The following is an 18,916-nucleotide window of genomic DNA, read 5'->3' as shown; positions in this document are numbered from 1 at the left end:
AGCAATAACATGAGGATCTTATGGTGCCTCATCAACTGTATGTCATCATCATCCTCCACAAATCTAGCAGCTATGAGGGCCTCCTGAGCGCCCCTGCCTGGAATGACCAGTGCGAGGGCCTCATCGCCATCATCATCGCCTTCAAGGACTTCCTCACCCTCATCACCATCAATGTCCTCCTCACTGGAGGAGACCTCCAACTCCTGCATCTCCTCCTCAGCCAGGTTGTAAAGGGCGCAGCAGGCGACGACGATGTGTGACACCCTCTGTGGACTATATTGCAGGGCTCCACCAGACCGGTCCAGGCACCAAAACCTCATTTTCAGCATCCTGATGGTTTGCTCCACCAAGTTGCGAGTTGCAGTATGAGCTTCATTATAACTTTGCTCTGCTGCAGCCTGAGACCGCTGCATGGGTGTCATCAGCCATGGTCTCTGTGGGTAGTCCTTGTCCCTGAGGAGCTATCCCTGCAGCTTCTGTGGACCCTGGAAGATGTCAAGGATCTGTGACCAAATGAGGATGTAGAAGTTGTGAACACTCCCTGGGAACCGTGCGCAGACCTGTAGGATGTGTTTGTGGTGGTTGCACACCAGCTGCACATTCAACGAATGGAAACCCTTGCAGTTGAGATAATTGACCGCCTGTTGCGATGGAGATCTGAGCGCCACGTGACTGCAGTCGATGGCACCCTGCACCTGTGGGAACCCTGAGATCTGGGAAAATCCAATCGCTCTTGCATCCTGGCTCTCCTGGTCCCAGGTGAAATGCACAAAGTTGTGTGCTGTCACGAAGATGACATCCGTGACCCCGTGGATGCATTTGTGTGTGGAGGCTTGTGATATCCCATAGAGGTCCCCTGTGGAGCCATGAAAGGAGCCACTGGTGTTGAAATTGACCACTGCTGTCACTTTCACGGCCACTGGCAGTGGATGCCTTTCATGCCCAAGTGGTGCCAAATCCTGCAGTAGCTGGCAGATGTGACTGATCAGTTCCCTAGTCATGCACAGTCTTCGGCGACACTAGTTCTCGGTCATATGCAGGAATGAATGGCAGGTCTATAGACCCTGGGTCTAGCCAGGCAACCACCAGCGACAGTTTGCTGTGGCTCTTCAGCGGAGTGTGCAGGAGCCCCAGCTGCCCCTTCTTCTAAAGGGTGCTGCTCCTCTCTCTGAACAGCCAGGTGCCTCAGCCGCTCTCTTCTCCATTGTTTTCACTCTCTGTACACCACAAGGCGTACAGCTAGTTCACCAGGCTCCATGATCCTGATGTACTCCTCCTGCAGGATGAAAGAGAGAGACACATGGATTAGCATGGGTGTACTAAGAACCTCTCATGGTTAAATCTGAAGGTCCCTTAATGCATCCCGGAGAGTGCTGGCCATCACTTGGATGGCCAGAGATTAGTGCACTGCATGGCTGCCCGAAACCCCACCTTCCTCTGCCCCACTCCACCCGACCAATTGGCAGCAGCTTTGCCCATTGGACTGCATGCTGTGCTCTCAGCTCAGGCACAGGCATTCTCCTAACCCGCACTGCAAGGCTGCACTGTTAGCTTGAACCATGGGGGAGACTGGTCCAAACTGGGATGATGACATTGCAAGGGGCTGTGAGTGCGTCCACCAGCCAGCTTTAGCAAGGAGATTGTACAATGTACCCAGTCGTCTAACTGTTCTGCAGTCCACTAAAATGCTCATTAGTTTGCAGCCTGTGCCTGAGGGGTGAAAAGCTCTGGAGCACTTGGTGGCACTTTATGCCTCTGCGTTGCGTGAGTGGGCAGAGAATCTAAAGGCCCAATTCCAGTCATATCAATGTGGCTGCGCCTGAACTGTCTCAGCTGTAGAGAAATCGTCACTTTATACAAGGTGTCCCTGATGCGTGACTGCTTCCCTCGCCCACCTCCCCCCACAACCACCCCCCACCTCCCCACCCACCCTGCACCCCACCCAACCCCGCATGTGCTTGTACACTATCTTCAGCCACAAGGCAGTCTTTGCCCCCCACCCCCACCCCCGCCAAAGTTGTTTCAGGGCAGCCCTTACCCCCACCCCTCCAACATGCCTCAACCTTGAAGTCTAAAAGGCGACCCAGGCCGAGCGCTGTGCAATGTTACTGTATGCTCACCTCTGAGTTCCCCTCAAAGTACAGCCCTCCAAATGCACGCTTTATATATGCTGCTGTGAAATCATGCCAATGTGGGTGGATGATCTAGAGGGGTGGGTGTGGGGGGGGTGGCGGATGAGACTGGCAGGCTAGCCTTATAATGATATACTGGTTTATTACAATGAAGTTCCCGATGTCCGATGGTGGGAAATGTGGCCTGCCGTCGATGGGCTGAGCGGACAATTGAAAACTGGTTTCACGACATCTTGAAACAGGTTTTTGGCCTTCTTGCCATATTGTCTGCTCATGCCACCGAACACGCCAACCCCAGCGGGCACGGAAAATTCCGCCAAGTGGCTATGATTGAATAGTTATGGACACAACCAGGAAAGGATTATTCCACTGAGCTGGATAATGAGGGTGAGGTGGAATGATAAACTACAACCACATAGAATTTGGTCTGTGATTTTGTTAGACCTTTTTCAATGCTTTCGGAGGGGTGCAAATCTGATTGGAGAAATTCAAACAAAGATATAAAACTTTAGCACTGGTAAGTTAATAAGTATTTGTACTTCATTAAATGTTCATTTTATTGTGCCTGAAACTGTATTTTGTACATTTTTTTAGCGGGTGTGCATCTGGGACTGGACTTCAGAAGCTAAGGGACCACTTTGTTCTGTGGACCTGAGTCCTGCCTTTAGCCTTCAGGTACATATCTGAAAGATTATCATCAATTACATTTTTTTGCTCCAGTTAAGATACATTAAAATTAGTAAGATGAACATCATATGCCTCATATAACATACATAAAACTCTCATGTCACTTTTGGCTGCCATTTCAAAATATTACATTGTTTCTCCCAGTTTTCCACAAATCTTCCACTAACGTTAAGATGGGAGATCAGTCAACTCCTGTGGAAGTCTAATCTTTAAGTGAAAGTGCCATTTCTAATCCTCAAAAGTAAAGAAAGACTTCCATATAGTGCCTTTCATGGCCGTAGACATTCCAAAGCATTTTACAACCATCAAGCACTTTTGAAGCAAAAACAAAAATAGCCGGAAAAACTCAGCAACTGCGGAGAGGAAGACAGAAAACTGGGCTGGCCATGGTTAAACCTGTGAAGCAGGTTGTATCTGAGGATTCTTGCTTCATTAACATAACTAAAATGCCAACCTAACTCCTGGAGCCTCAGGTTGTCCCTTGTCTCACCTCCATAAAACCTAGTATTTGACAGTCTGGAACTGGTTCCCTGATGCACTTGGAATTTTTATTCATTTAAATCCACGCCCACACCCAATTCCACCCACTCACTCAATCCCACCCAGTCACCCATGCTAAAACTCTCCTATTGGGTGAACAGCAAATGCTGCCGGCACATGAAATGAAGTTAGATAACTGTGGATAATTGGAACAGATGAGCAAATATAGTTCGACTCCTATTTTGTCCGACAATCTGATCTTATGTATGTATTTCCATTATAACTTCGTATGCCCATATTTCTAATGAAACCTGTCACAATTTAATTAGACCCTCTTGCTGTGTCTCTATTTGGGGAGGATGTAATTACGTAGGCCATTTCCATTATAAGTGTGGACACAGTAGGAAAAGTGTTGGCAGGAAGCTTACGCATAAGTAATTTTTAACATATTATAGATATATTTTGTTTTAAAAGTAATCATAATTTTACATCTTGTGTTATATGGCCCTTAGAAAAAACAAAGTAACAGATTTTTCTGCATAAACATATTTGCCCCATAATCAAATGTTTAAAAGGCTTGGCTCTGTTTTCAGTTATTCTAATGAAGCATATTTACCTTGCATCAAAACTCATTCCAATGTTGTGTTGTTATAATGTGCTTCATTTATTTTGAGAAAGTGACCAGTTAGGCATAAATTTAGCAATATTTACTTGCCAATACTTCACAGTTAAGTATTAGTACAGCCTTGGTGTTATGTAATTGCTGATCTAAAATTAATTGTAATGGAAAAATTTTTGAAAATTCAAAATGTTTATTCTTGCATTGATCTTCTAATTTACTGTAAAGAGGTTTTCCAGAAAGGAATTGTCACTCAACCTCTAAATATGATAAGATTTGTAATCTGTGCAAAAAACAGTTTTGCTTTACTGTAGTTTATGTTCGTAATTATTCAGTAATCAGGAATGAATCTAATAGATCTAGATTGGAAATGTTTTGGGATTTTTATTAATTTTAGTCTAAGGTAATTTGTCAGACAGTCACTTAAGTGGAGTTGACTGTAACAGGTTGAAAAGTAGCTTGATAGCTTTTCTTGTTATCCTGTTGTTCTTTCTAGACTTTTGTACTATTTAATCCTGAAGATGATACTGAGCTGCTCAGCAACAGTAAAACTGAAGTTGTATTCTACACTTGGGTGAGTTTTATTGCATATTAGTGGAGTGTGACCCAGTCATTTACTTCAAGCACCTTTTATTTTATTTTAAAAGCAAAATACTGCGGATGCTGGAAATCTGAAATAAAAACAAAAATTGTTGGAAAAACTCAGCAGGTCTGACAGCATCTGTGAAAAGAGAAACAGAGTTGATGTTTCGAGTCTGTATGACTCTTTTTTTTGTTTGGCATAAATTAGAAGATGGCTACAAATAAGTGCTGACATTTACAGAAAGACTTCAGATGATGTCTTGCGGTTTACAGTTCTGTCCAAAGCTTGAAAATTGGGTAACTTGTCTAGTTTACTGACATATATAATGTTATATAAGTAATTTACAACATAGGAATTTTATTTCTTTAAAAAAGTGAACTTTATTTATAAGGGATTTATCAACCAATTGAAATAAATCTGAATAACTTTGGTATCTTCTCTGGGCATTTTCATTTTTAAATTTGTTTTTAAATTTTTGGTTTTATATATCCAATACATATCCAAATAAATCCAAATATATCCAAATCTTTCTTATGCAGCATACAGGTAATCTGATATATGGAGCACAACTATGCTGTTTAGCTGCTAATATTCCCTGTCCCTTTAAATTCATTATTCAAGTGCTCCCTGTGGGAAGGGCTCTTAATAGGTAAATTTAGGTAATTGTAGCTGTTTATAAACTTCTGGGGCAGGATATTGAGGTCGGCGAGCAGGGGGCAGGGCCTGCTCGCCGAAGCGTAAAATGACGCGGGATGACATCGGGCGGAACTCCCGATGTCACCCTGCGTCATTTCAATTTTCAGGTCGGTAGGGGCGCAGCCAAATTAACTGTGCGCCCGCCGACCTGTCAACGGCCTATTGAGGCCATTTATAAAGTAATTGCACTAGTTAAAGGACCTGGCCGTCCAACCTTAAGGTTGGCGGGCAGGCCGGGAGCCCTGGCATGCTTCAGAAAAAGCATGAAACCTCATCCACGGAAGGGATGAGGTTTCATGTAGGTTTTTAAAAATTTAATTAAAATTTAATTAAAAGTGATGGACATGTCACATGAGGGGACATGCCAGGGAAATTTTATTTTTCCATGGGCAGAATTTTACTGTCGGCGGGGGGCGGGGCCCGCTCGCCAACGCGTAAAATGATGCAGGATGATGTCGGGCGGAACCCCCGATGTCATCCCGCCCCATTTAAATTTTCAGGGAGGTGGGGGCGCAGCAAAATCAATTAACCAATTAAAGGACCTGCCCATCCAACCTTAAGGTTGGCGGGTCGACCAGGAGCCCCAGCGGCAAATAGAGAAAACATGAAACCTTATCCAGTGGCGGGATGAGGTTTCATGTGGGGTTTTAAAATTGTAATAAAGTTGGTCTGTAAATTATGAACATGTCCCAACTCATGTGACATTGTCATGTGAGGGGACATGTAAGGAATTTTTGTTTTTTGCTATTTTTAATAGTTTTAAAAGTCGAGGCGATCTCCCTGAGGCAGCACTTAGCCTCAGGGAGATGAGTGCACACTTTTGCGCGCATGCGTGAAAGAGCACAGTCTAGGCTTAGGGAATCCACCCTCTCTCTCCCACCCCCCTGCACAGGGAGCGCATAGCGCTTCCTGGCGGATGCCACACTGGACGGGTCCTAATTGGCCCGCCCACGTAAAATGGCAGCACACCCCTGATCAGGGGCGCTGATCAGAGGCGCACCTCCACGTGCCCACTCCTAAACGTCCCCCCAATGGGGGGAAAATTCTGCCCCTGAGATTATTTAAGGATATTTGCAACTTTTTGTACGTTCCAGCTCCAGGTCAGAGAATGCTGAAAGAAATGACTGATTTTCTTTTTTAAAAATACACTATTTGATTTCCATTGCAAATGGAGAGTTAAGATCAACTGTGATCTTCAGTTGAAGCAGGATTTGACAGCAACGTCTAATTGGAAAGGAGCCTGCCGGCATACTTTGGTGCCCATTTAAAGTCACGCATTCTATCCTGAATTTTATAGTTCCAATATATAAATTCCTATGTTCACATTTAAAATGGAAGCTGCCTATGTCAACTATGTTACACTATAATAACAACTTGCCATTGGAAAAGGGAAATAGATATGGAGAAGCAGATAATTACTCAAAAGGCCTGTCCTGCTTGTTGAACAGTGGTCCTGACCGCACAGTCCTCCATTAAAATCCTTAATAACCAGCAATCAGAAACTCAACATTGTCATAATGGCAATTTGCCACATCTATCAATATTTTGAAAAAAGAACTACAGTAGAAAGGCAAACTAAGGAGCAATTGTGAGTGGCATTTGATTTTTTTTAGGAAAGTTATGCACATTTTTAAGAGAAACTAAATGTTAATATACAAATATGTACTGTAATTTTAATAATAGCTCATTCATAAATTTATGTCTGTATTGCATTCCTTTTAGAAAGACAACCAGTTGGAATTTGCATCACCAATCCTTACAGATGAAGTAAGTATTAATGACATGTTACTATATAAAGTGCTATGTTGAAACCGGAAACAAACCACATATATAATATATAGTTAGGCAAATAATTTAATGATTGAGTATTTCTGAAACAAGAATGTTCCATATTTTCCACGTTCTGTGTAGCGTTTTTGAAAATTATTCATTTTCTAAATTAACAAGCCTCAAATGATGCTAGAGATTAGAGGATTTTCTTTCTTCTACAGGGCAGCAGATATTTGGAACAGAATCAAAACAAAAGCATTTAATGATGCATCAGTTATCTCCTTTATTTACAAGAGAGTTATAAATATCTTAAAAACAGCATTGAAGAGTGGTGTGGTGGTGCTGAATGTCAGCATGTGACTGCTCAATGTCAGCATGTGACTGCTGCATGACATAGAGGGGACAGGAATGCCTTGCTTTGTTTTGTTCCTGATCTGAACCAGGTGCATAACAAAAGGTCTCTTCCAACAGTGGGAAGGGAAATCAGAGGAGAGAGCAGTCTCTCTCAGCAGCATGCTGATAGGAGCTGGGTAACATGACACTGCCTTAGAGCAGGCATTCAGCCCGATAGTTGAAGGGTTTAAAAATACAAAAACAAGAATAACGTAGACTATGTAAGTAACTATTAACCAGCAGTTCTTAATGTTTTTAACTTCCTACTCACTGACAATAAGTTATGCTTCAAGTGTTGCAGCAAGGAGATTGATATTTGCCCGATTACAGTCAACTGCTTAAACTTTATCCCTATGATATTTTCTTCCACAGACATTTAACAAGATTGTGGGACTTTACAGCCAATCAGTTTTCCATCTTACCCCTTCACAAGTACTCAGTGCTACTTCTGCAGGGAATTTGGTTATCTGGGACACTGTGCAAACACCACAAATTCAGTCTGATGCAGTAAAATCATACAAAAAAAAAGCTCTAAAGCTGATGAATCTACAAAATGATAGTATTACAGTGGTCACGGTGTCTGACAGGTAAGGGGGAGGCAGGCTCCCACCAGTGAATTCTTTGCAAACTCGGATGTGTATTTAACTTTCATTGTAATCATTCAAAATTGCTCCCCAGCATGGGGAAATGCATGTTTTTATTTAGTTACTGGTCCCTTAACAAAATTGGTTTCTTGGAAATTACATATTTCAAAGCTGTGCATTCCGAAACTTTTGTTCGTACATCATTAATGCCGAAAAAAAAAACATTCTCCCATTTTTTGTTAAGAGGAATTTATTCCCTGCTGGACTCTTAAAACATATCTGCATTAGTGAGATATTTTTGATCGAATTAAGTATTTTCAAAGATGAATTCTTAATATAAGTATGTCTAGGCATAATTTTCTTTAATTACTGAAATTGTATACACAGATAAAAAGAATATGTTTATAATGTTGCTCCAAAGAGTGATGAGGAAATCTTTCCTATTTCTTCATCTTCTCAGAGAATATCACAAATGAAGAAATAATTGTCATACAGAATGGAAATTTCCCAATAATCAACTATAGGATTTTTCTTTTTTTGAAGAACATACAATTCAACTGTGTTTTTTAAATTGCATCTCGTAACATATTTATTTGCAATTGAGGTGATTTGAAACCTTAATTATGCCATTATTTACAAATTGAAAGCTAAATATTTTCTAGGAGATGAGAGTAAAAGTAGATAGAAAAGTCAATCGTGGAAATTAATTTTCAAGTTGAAGTTTAATTGAGGAGTTTAGTTGTCATCATGAATCAAACCTCAACGTCTGCTTACAATTTTGAAATTTTCCCCTAATATCTATTATTTTACATTATATAATGGGGAGAATTTTCTCCCCGTTTGGGGGTGGGGGGGGGGGGGCGCGTAGCCAATCAGAGGAATGAGTGCAGAGATTTGTGCTTCCATTACCTTCTCCAGGTAGTAATGTGCTATGTTTAATCCTTCTCGGATATTGGCATTAGTGATGGCTTTGGACTCCATTGTGATCTCTGCCATCTGAGTCAGTCCTTCAGTATGACCCTCAGTATTTCATGTGAATGCAATGCTCATTGGGGTTCCACTCTGAAAAGTGGAATGTAGAGAGTCCTGAGGCCTCTAGCTCAGGAGTCAGAGCTGACTTCTGTGGAGCCTCTGCATTGCACTGTCAAATCTCACTTTTGGCACTATGTAAATAATGATTGAAATTGGCTGTTTGGTCAACTTCAGGGAATGTTGGGAGAGAAGGGGTGCAGTGAGGCCAGTGGTGTTAGATTTGCGATTTGGCCAACATTGCAAGGAGGAGCCAAGCCAGGAAATCATAAGGAAAAATTTTCCCTGGTTGTGTGTATAGCAGAGAGTGCAGGCAGAAGATCTAATCTCTCTAATATAAATCCTGTAAGCCTGCTGGGGAACTGAGTTTAGGGAACTCATGGGCAGAATATTGCACTGGGCGTGCAGGTGCGATGACGCCATTAAGAAGCTAATTAAATTCAAATTTACGCTGCCCATCCAACCTAACTGTTGTCTAACGGGTCTAATGGTGTCTAACACCATTAACGGGTGACGAACGGTTGGCGGGCAGGTGAAAAGGCTAAGCGGCCTTTATATTTTTTAGGAAACCTCATCCATGGGCGGGATGAGGTTTCCTAAAGCAAGTAAACATCAAATGAAATTTATTTTTGAATTAAAAACATGTCCCAGCTCATGTGACAGAGCCACATGAGAGGACATGTTTTATGACAATTTTATTTATTTATTTTTTAAACAGCGCTTCATCTCCCTGAGGCAGCTCCGTGCCTGAGGGAGATTGAAGCGCTCTTTACGCGAATGTGTGAAGATCGCGCTAGGCCCACTCACCCTCCTCCCCCCACCCGCACAGGAAGCGCTGAGCACTGCTGCTCATGTTCCACGCTGGGCAGGCCTTAATTGGCCCGCCAGCATGAATTTGCGGTGTGGAGCCAGTCACGAGTGGCGGACAGCTTCCCGGCCGACCCCGCTCGCCCCTGCTAAGCACCCCCACCAAGGGCAAAATCCTGCTCCATGTGTTTGCTCTGAAGTTGAAGTAATAGTGAGTTCAGATTGTGGTTTTTGGGTGTCTCAGGGAGAAATACCAGCTGAAGAAAAGCATCTTGTGACTGCTCAACAGTCCACTGGAAGAAAACTGTTTGAAACTGAGCTAACCCAAGCAAGAAATCTTGGTGTTGAGACAGTGGTAAATCTTCACTGGGGTTTTGTGTCTGTAAGGGTTGCTGGGATAAAAGGAATAGTGTGAATTTAAATCATTTTCTGGTATCTGTATTGAAATCTTTCCAACCTTTTTGTCTAGTGTAATATAGTTCATTTTTTCTTGTTTAACAAAGGTTTTATTCTTTGTGTTAACAGTATACTGGCAGGCTTTTGTGAGTGTGTTCAGTAATTGATCTCCACGGTTTCTAAAAAATAACAAAGTTAGGATCTACCAAGCCAGGTTGCACTCTGGGATCTGACTTGGCCAGTATTAACATCAGCTGGGATGCCCGCCACTGGTCATACCTATAAAAAAGGACCTGGGGGAATTTATAGATGACCTGCCTTCTCAGTTGAGGTGTTCAAATTTTTCCTGCACCATAAAATAGTTCTGTGGTTTAAGGACATACCACACTTACTGCCATAGTCAACGCTCATCATCTTTTAGGCTCAACTCCAGGCCATCCCTTCTGCTCCATTTCTCCAATAGGCCTTGCATGTCCAGCTTCCTTAAATTTGCTACTTGTTTCTTTAATCTAGCTGCCATCATTGTTGTTCTGATGAAAGGCCACAGATGAAATGTTGGACAGGAACCTCCCCATGAGCTTCAGCACCCTGATGTCAGTGTCAAAAGCTGATCAGCAGTCCACACTGTTTGTGGGCCAGTCACCTGGCTGTGATTTTCCCCAAGTTAGCCAATTGATGGCCAATGGATGGGCTCACTGTCCAATTACGGGCCACAGGTGGGCTCTCAAAGTTGGAGTGCCAATAGGAGACCATCCAGCACTGAAGAAGCAGCTGGCTGCCTTTTCAGGTAAGCGAGAGAGAGATTTTTTTTAAAATAAAAAATGCCCATAGCAGCTGGGCCGCCACTGTGGAGGGGGAGCCTCAAAGCCTACCTGGAGTGCTGCCTCCCCCGAACTGCTGAGAAGGTCACCTCCAGGCAGTTGGGCTGTTCCCCGAAGCCTCCGTGGACCCCTGACAATAGGCCTTAATTGGCCTTTAAACAGTCTATTTGGCTACCCATGTATGGGTAGCCCTGCCACCAACTCATCCTGTCTTTTGGGGAATTGGCCCAAGGGATGGTGCCGGGAAGCCAGCATGCCAGCTGGCACACGAAACTCTGCCCTGCCTGCCTCCGTGCCCGCTCATGCCGGGATCTCAAACTTCAGCCCGTTAACCCTCTTCTCCAAGACTGCCAAACCTGCTGAGTATTTCCAGTATTTTCTGTTCTGTTACTAGAAGGGTTCAAAATTGACAAGGAGGAAGTGTTGGATAAACTGTCGGCACTAAAAGTTAACAAGGCACTGGGACTGGGGACTTGCATCCAAGGATATTGAAGGAAGTAAGAGGGGTAATTGGAGGGGCACTGGCCATAATCTTTCAGTCTTCCCTAGACTCAGGGGAGGTGCCAGAGGACTAGAGAATTGCAAACATTATGCCCTTGTTCAAAAAAGGTTGTAAGGATGTTATGATATGGCAGGTGGCATTTGGCAGGCTGACCAAATCCCAAAGGAAAACTTGGCCAGGCTACCACAATAATTTTGCAATTTGTATTTATTAGAAGGTTTGTGCTCTGAAGTCAGAAGTAATGAGTCCACTACTACCTTTTGAGATTTTAAAGATTAAATTAAAACATTTACTAACAAAGGAAAAGAAAACTTAAATGCATAAGACTATAATTACATAGTTACATTTAGTTTTATAACAGTTCTCACAAGATGTACACTTAACTCGACTCCCAACTACACACCCCTTTCAGGCAATAGTCCAAATAGATTCTTCATCTATAAAACATCCAGCAATATTACCACAAGCACCCACTGTTGCTGTAAGGGAGGTATTTCACAGCTTCTTTCTCCCTGTCACTCGACAATGGAATTCCAAAGCTTTTAACAAAACCTTGCTCTCTGGAACAGCAAATTTCTCCAGGGGGGCTAGAGGCTTTTTCCACAAGTCTGTTTCACACATTGCACCTTTTAAGATCTCACACAGTCAGTCTTTACACAGCTTTCCATCTTTCTTTAAATATATTTTCTCCCTTTTGATCTGTAAACCACATTGCTTCACCCTTGCTTTGGAAGTTACTTTTCCCAGAATATAAAAATCTTTCATGCTGTCATTAGGGCCAGCACTTCTGGGAAAAATGAACTTAATAACTTTGCCTTATTTATCTTGCCAGTTGTAAACATCTTATCATGTCCCTTTGAAAATCAAACAACCTCTCAATTTACCTAAAAATGCAAATTCCATTCACACCATATCTACTGAGACTTCATCCTAGCTTATACAACTCCATTTCAAATGCCTGTCTTACACCTAATCCCTTTTGATGATTCAGATCTTGCAGTCTGACTGTCTGCAGTTTAATTAAACTAGACACACATACACACAAACATACATACACACTGTCCCCATAAGCATGCTTCAGTATCTCACAGTAATATTAGGGGGAAAAAATGATATATCCTTTACAAGGATAAGCCCAGCAATTACAGACCAGTCAGTTTAATTTCAGTGGTGGAGAAGCTTCTTGAAACAATTATTTGGGATAGAATTAATAGTCACATGGAAGAATGTGGGTTGATTAGGAAGAGCCAGCATGGACTTCTAAAGGGGAAATTGTGTTTAACTAACATGCTGGAGTTGTTTTGAAGTGATAACAGTGAGGGTTGATGAGGGTAATGCTGTTGATGTGGTGTACATGGACTTTCAAAAGACATTCAATACTGTGCCACACAACAAACTTGTGAGAAAAGTTATAGCTCATGGAATAAAAGGGACAATACCAAAGTGGATACAAAATTGGCTGAGTAATAGGAAACAGGGTGATGGTCAATGGATATTTTTCGGGCTGGAGGAAGGTAGTGGAGTTCCCCAGGGGTCGGTATTGGGACCCTTGCTTTTCCTGATATATATTAATGATCTAGATCTTGGTGTGCAGGGGACAATTTCAAAGTTTTCAGATGATACGAAACTTGGAAGCATTGTAAACCGTGAGGAGGACAGTATAAAACTTCAAAAGGACATGGACAAGTTGGTGGAGTGGGCAGATAGGCAGCAGATGAAGTTCAATGTGGAGAATGTGAGGTGATGCACTTTGGTAGGAAGAACATGGAGAGACAATATAAAATAAGGGGTACAATTCTTAAGGGGGTGCAGGAGCAGAGGGACCTGGGTATATATGTGCATAGATCATTGAAGGTGGCAGGGTAGGTGGAGAGAGCAGTTAATAAAGCATACAGTATCCTGGGCTTTATTAATAGGGGCATAGAATACAAGAGCAGGGAGATTATGCTGAGCTTATATAACACACTAGTTAGACCTCAGCTGAAGTATTGTATACAGTTCTGGGCGCCAAATTATAGGAAGGATGTGAACGCATTGGAGAGAGTGTAGAAGAGGTTTACGAGAATGGTTATGAAGGTAGATTAAAGAGGTTGGGACTGTTCTCCTTGGAGAGCAGAAGGCTAAGAGGAGATGTTCAAAATCATGAGGGGACTGGGTAGAGTACATAGGGAGAAACTGTTCCTACTCGAAAAAGGATCAAGAATGAGAGCACACAGATTTAAAGCGATTTGCAAGTGGTTTGAGTCTGGAATGCACTGCCTGGAAGTGTGGTGGAGGCATGTTCAATCGAGGCATTCAAGAGGGCATTAGATGATTATTTGAAGGAGGATGGTACTAAGTCATAATGCTCATTGGGAGAGCTGGTGGGCCGAATGGCCTCCTTCAGCACCGTAACATTCTGTGATTCTGTGGTATTTTAAATTTCCAGCACCTGCAGTATTTTGTTTGTGTTGTAGCATTTTTAAAAATCCTCCTCCCAGGTCTCTGCCTCACCTTCTGGTATTTTCTGGTTCCCCAGCTCCCCTTCCCTGCCTCACCATCCTCCTACCCCTTCCACAGCTCCCATTCTCACACTCCATCATGGGTAATTTCGAGGTTCACTTTTTAAAAAACATTCAAGGTGTACTCGGGGTCTAACTCTTGCAGCTTCAAGATTTTCCAGTTCCATGGGCTGGATTTTACAGGGTGCTGTGTTCCCACGCCCCCCCACCCCCAACTAAAAAGTTGGTCGGGAGCCCGCCCACGAAAAAGCCGGCTTGCCCCGCAGCTATTTTATGCTCGACAGAGCATTAATTAGCTCAGGGCAAGACTGCTGCCCCCAGCTGGGGAGGAAGTCCCACTTAGAGAGTTCCTGACTCATGCGATTGGCTCGTAGCTTTGTGGTCCCAGCAGCGGCAGGTTCTAGTGGTGGCCACAGGTGGAACTACAGCCCGAACCCAAAGAAGAGGTTATGGAATCCGGACTGAAGGTAAGTCCGGGGTATCAATGGGACCTAGCTGGCAGGCCCCAGCGAGGTGGGGTGGTTTGTTTGACAGGCCGGGGGGGGCGGAGAGTTAAAGAGGGAGGTATGTCCTTGAGGGGGGGGGAGGCGGGGGGGTGCCTCTGCTGAAACGGGACCCGCTCAAAGGAGGTTCTCCCCCCACCCCCCACCACGTCTGATACCAGCTCACCCAGTAAAAGTGGGACTGGTCTCCCCTGCCATGGGTAAAACAGCAGTGGGGTGGGATGAGGCACTTAAGTGGCCATTAATTGCCAACCTCCAAACACACCAGCAGAGGGCAATAAAATCCAGCCCAATATGTATCTGTGGTGTTGAAAGCATACATACCTCTATTTCTGTAAACTGGTCATTTATGGTGAGCTCAGTGCCCTGATCCCATCCGCTTTAGTTCTGATAGTGAAATGGTGCCATGGGAATTTTTGGCCCAATGTCCACATACTAATAATAAGTAATATTAGGAGCTGAATGATGACATAATTAGGAAGGTATTTATTGTTATCAAACTGGAATGGGGAATTAGGCAGCTTAAACATCCTGAAATATAAAGTTGCATCTAAAAGTTCATCTTAGTATTTTTATGATTGCAATGGTGTTGAAAGGAGGTCTTGTCGCACAGTGGGTAGTGTCCCTGCCTCTGAGCCAGAAGCTCCGGGTTGGAGTTCCACCCTAGGACTTGATGGCCGTGGATGGTACATTCATAATGTGGCCAAACAGGTTGATTATCAACCAAATCTTACCATGCCAATGGCAGGTGGTAAGAGCAGGAGAGACTCCTGGTCAGCGACGCTTGATGCCACTCAAGCTATAGCCTTTGGGTTCAGGCAAGTGACCTGTTCTAGGAAAAACAAGCCACGGAAAATAGACATAAGCATATGCTTTGTCAGCCTCATGCACCTCTAGATGTGGGTTGCATTATAAGTCTAATGGTGTTGCAATATTGTTTGAGACAAATGTGTTAGTTTCCATGCAATAGAATCAAATTGTCTGTATTTGTTTGTATGATAGTAACTGCATTTTTAACATTCATTACAGGTATATAGTGACGTGTGATGTCAAAGGTTGCATCAAGTTTTATGATGAGCAACTTTGCTTACTTAATTGGTATAGTAACTTCAACCTGGGACCCATCAGTTCAATTTCCTTCTCCAGTCAACCAGCTCCCAAAGCCGATGGGAAAACTTCTTACCCATCAGAGTCTAACATCAATGCTCAGCAATTTATTGTCAGGTTAGTAAGCTTCATATTTTATTTAAATGTTATTAATTTTTACATATGCTCAAGCAATATCACTTGAAATATCAAGATTGTATTAAAAATGTAATCAATTTTTAACTATATCTACCACCCAAAGTTAGGAAGGAAACTAGCAAGCAGGATCTCAAAGGTAGTTATCGCTGGAATACTTCCATGCCACATGCTAGTGAGTATAGAAATAGGAGGATAGGGCAGATGAATGCTTGGTGGAGAGTTGGTGAAGAATATATGTATATTCCTCCATCCCGAGTACAATGACTTAATTTGGAATGAACTGTTGGCCTGCTCTTCTTGTCACTGCTACTCCTTCCTGGTGATACAGGATTAAACATATAGGGCAAGATTTTATGACCCCACGCCAGGTGTGTTTTTAGCAGGGGGAGGGGCTGCTTGTAAAAATGAGGGATGCCCATCACCTTCCCCCCAACCTCCAAGCTGTCCCCCATAATATGGTAGGTGTGTGGCGCCAAAATCAGCAGACCGCAAGCCATTTTAAAATAAATAATTAATGGTCAGCTGAGCTTGTTACCAAACCAATTGACCCAAATATTACACTGCCCACACCATAATATGATTGGCATTGGCAGGCGGTCGCGAGTGGGCAGGATGTTTGTTAAGCGCGTGATTAAAAGGCAGGAAGGAAGGGGGACGTCCTTCGGGGGCACCCCTTTCTCAAGATGTTACCTCCCCCCTTTGTTCCTGCCACTTGACCTCCAAAACATGCCCCCTCCACCCTCCCCACTAAAGTTCCCCAATCCCACCCTGCCCTAAATGCCCAGGATTTCCCTGGTTCCAGGATCCATTGAAGTTCTGTGTGGGCCTGTTTGCAGTCCTGGCAGCACCCACTTCTAAGTTCTGGTGCTGCTGGGACTGCTAGAACTGCCAGCCAATCCGATTGGCCAGCATCTCTTGAGGGTGGGACTTCCTCCCATTGAGGGTCAGAAGTCCCACTCTTGACCTATTTCGCCTGCCAGCAGCATGTTGTGGCTGTGGGGTAGGCTGTTTTTAACTGCGTCGGCTACTTGTCAACTCTTGCATCGATGGGGGGGGTGAGCAATGTGCTCCTTCCCCTATGAAATCCAGCTTATAAAGTGGGAGATATGTGTGTTTTCTGACGAGATTAAACCATTTTAAACATCTATTTGTTAATATTTACTAATGTTTCCAACCTATTTGTATTTCTTCAAGGTGTCACAACTCATTAGTTGAAAAGCAGAATTCCGCTTATTGCCTAAGTAATAAAAATGTTTTCTTAGTTTATATGCTTTTGTGTGTGTTTTGTTCTATTTAGAAACTTTGTTGTAGCAACAGTTGATGCTACAGTGGCTCATGTAACTGGAGATGGGTGCAAACTTGAAGTGTTATTGCAGGAGCATGGTGCAGCGGTACATGCTATAGCATGTCATCCTGCTCAGCCTTTGATCTGTATGGGAAGCTACTGTGGACTCCTGAAGGTCTGGAACTATGAGAAGAAGGAACCCCTCTGTAGCAGGCTCTTTGGAACAGGGAACTATATTCAGTGTGTGACTTATAATGAAGCAGGTATTAAATTAACAATCTTTTTAGTATGTAAATATAATTTCATGCATATTGAGGCAAGGGATGTTCTCGCTGATGAATGGCACACACTATTTCAGGCACCCACAGTCAGCATCAAGTGCTCTGAGGTCAGGTGTTAGGTGCAAGAGTAAAGCTCCCTTCACTCTGCCCCAAAATTAAACCTCAGAACAATATCCTTTAATGCACCAATGTGACATTTTTCTATTTTCCACACCAATCATCTGCTTGTCCTTCTCAGTGAGGCCGTGAACTAGTGATAAACTAGCTGCAATTTGATGTTGAGGAACATATTCATTAAGAACTGCCTGGATTTTCCGATTGCCATTATTTTAATGCCAGCAATAACATAAATGGATTACCATCAGCATTAAAACAACGCCAATCAGAAAATCTTGCTGTTGAAATTTATCTATACCAGGATCATGAAAGGGGCTCGGAGTGAATTAGCACCCCCATTTTACATCGCACCCTACGTTCTTTTCTATTGACCTTAGAAATAAATGAACATTTAATAGAAAAAGTAAATTTGTCCTGTGCATTCTTTGCAAACATTTTCATTGGCTAAACACCACTTTCTTACTCCCATAGGTTCACTATTGGGAGTTGGACTTACTGATGGATGTGTTCACATCCTTGATGCACTTTCTCTGAATGATGAGTGCCCAGAACCTTTCCAGTATGCCAGGGATGCTGTTACTCAGATTGCCTTCTCTCATGATTCCAGTTACCTAGCAACAATAGTGAGTTATTCAAATATTTAATGATTGCTTAGATTAATCGTTAAAAGAACTTGATACAATTGTATGTATACCTGGATTTTGAAGTGAGCAGTAAAGGAACTCCTTTTGCTATTCACCTCGTGTACAACTGCCTACAGACTTTCAGCAGATTTATCAGTATAGATTTCCAGTCTTCCAGAAGCAGTTTGAATTCAATGCTCTCTGCAGGGGATCTGTTGCATCAGGGAATAGGGAAACCAGCAGAGAAGCTGCTCAGCTATTCAGATTGCAGAATCTTTGCAGGTAGCAAAGCAGGAAGTAAAAGACAGGAAATATAAATTTGTTATGACATGGCAGTGATGTGTGCCAGGCAGACCAAATCTACAAGGGAAAGTTGGCCACACGATCCCAATGGTTTTGCAATTTGTATTTGTTATGAGAAGATTTATGCATTGAATTCATAAGTAATGAGTCCATGTTATGGCACAGCTCATGGTAAATGCTGAGTTGCTCAAATCCCAGAGGGAAACTTGAGACAACTACCTCAACTATTTTTGCAATTTGTATGTTTCGAGATGCGGGTTTTGAATTCAGTAATAATAAGATCACCGAGCCTTATAGGTTTTTACAAAACTGGATTAAACATTTATTAATAAGAGAAATGATTTTAAGCACATACATATGTCTACAAATTACTACTATAATAACTTCTAAATCCCCTAATTAATCTGACTCCCAGTTATACCTCTGTTAAGACAAACATATTGGGCAGAATTTTTCATCCCGCGGGTGGACATGTATCCGACCCAAACGGGGGTGAAATAGTGTTCGATGATGTCAGGCGAGCATCCCGACATCATCACGCACTCTCACGATCTTTCGG

General features: G+C 42.9%; 1 protein-coding gene across 1 annotated transcript in view; it reads left to right on the top strand.

Moving 5' to 3' along the window:
- Window positions 1–18,916, top strand: part of cfap251 (cilia and flagella associated protein 251) — a 73,411-nt gene that overhangs the window by 17,814 nt on the left and 36,681 nt on the right. Inside the window, exons 6-12 of the mRNA XM_078554659.1 lie at window positions 2,727–2,807; window positions 4,415–4,492; window positions 6,920–6,964; window positions 7,733–7,947; window positions 15,533–15,727; window positions 17,046–17,296; window positions 17,903–18,054. Coding sequence (XP_078410785.1) covers window positions 2,727–2,807; window positions 4,415–4,492; window positions 6,920–6,964; window positions 7,733–7,947; window positions 15,533–15,727; window positions 17,046–17,296; window positions 17,903–18,054 — 1,017 coding nt within the window. The remainder of the gene's footprint in view (window positions 1–2,726; window positions 2,808–4,414; window positions 4,493–6,919; window positions 6,965–7,732; window positions 7,948–15,532; window positions 15,728–17,045; window positions 17,297–17,902; window positions 18,055–18,916) is intronic.

The sequence above is a fragment of the Cetorhinus maximus genome, chromosome 12 (assembly GCF_964194155.1).
Source record: "Cetorhinus maximus chromosome 12, sCetMax3.hap1.1, whole genome shotgun sequence".
In the NCBI taxonomy this organism is placed as follows: domain Eukaryota; kingdom Metazoa; phylum Chordata; class Chondrichthyes; order Lamniformes; family Cetorhinidae; genus Cetorhinus; species Cetorhinus maximus.
The sequence above is the reverse complement of the archived record's forward strand: the minus strand, read 5'-3'. Positions and strand labels throughout refer to the sequence as shown.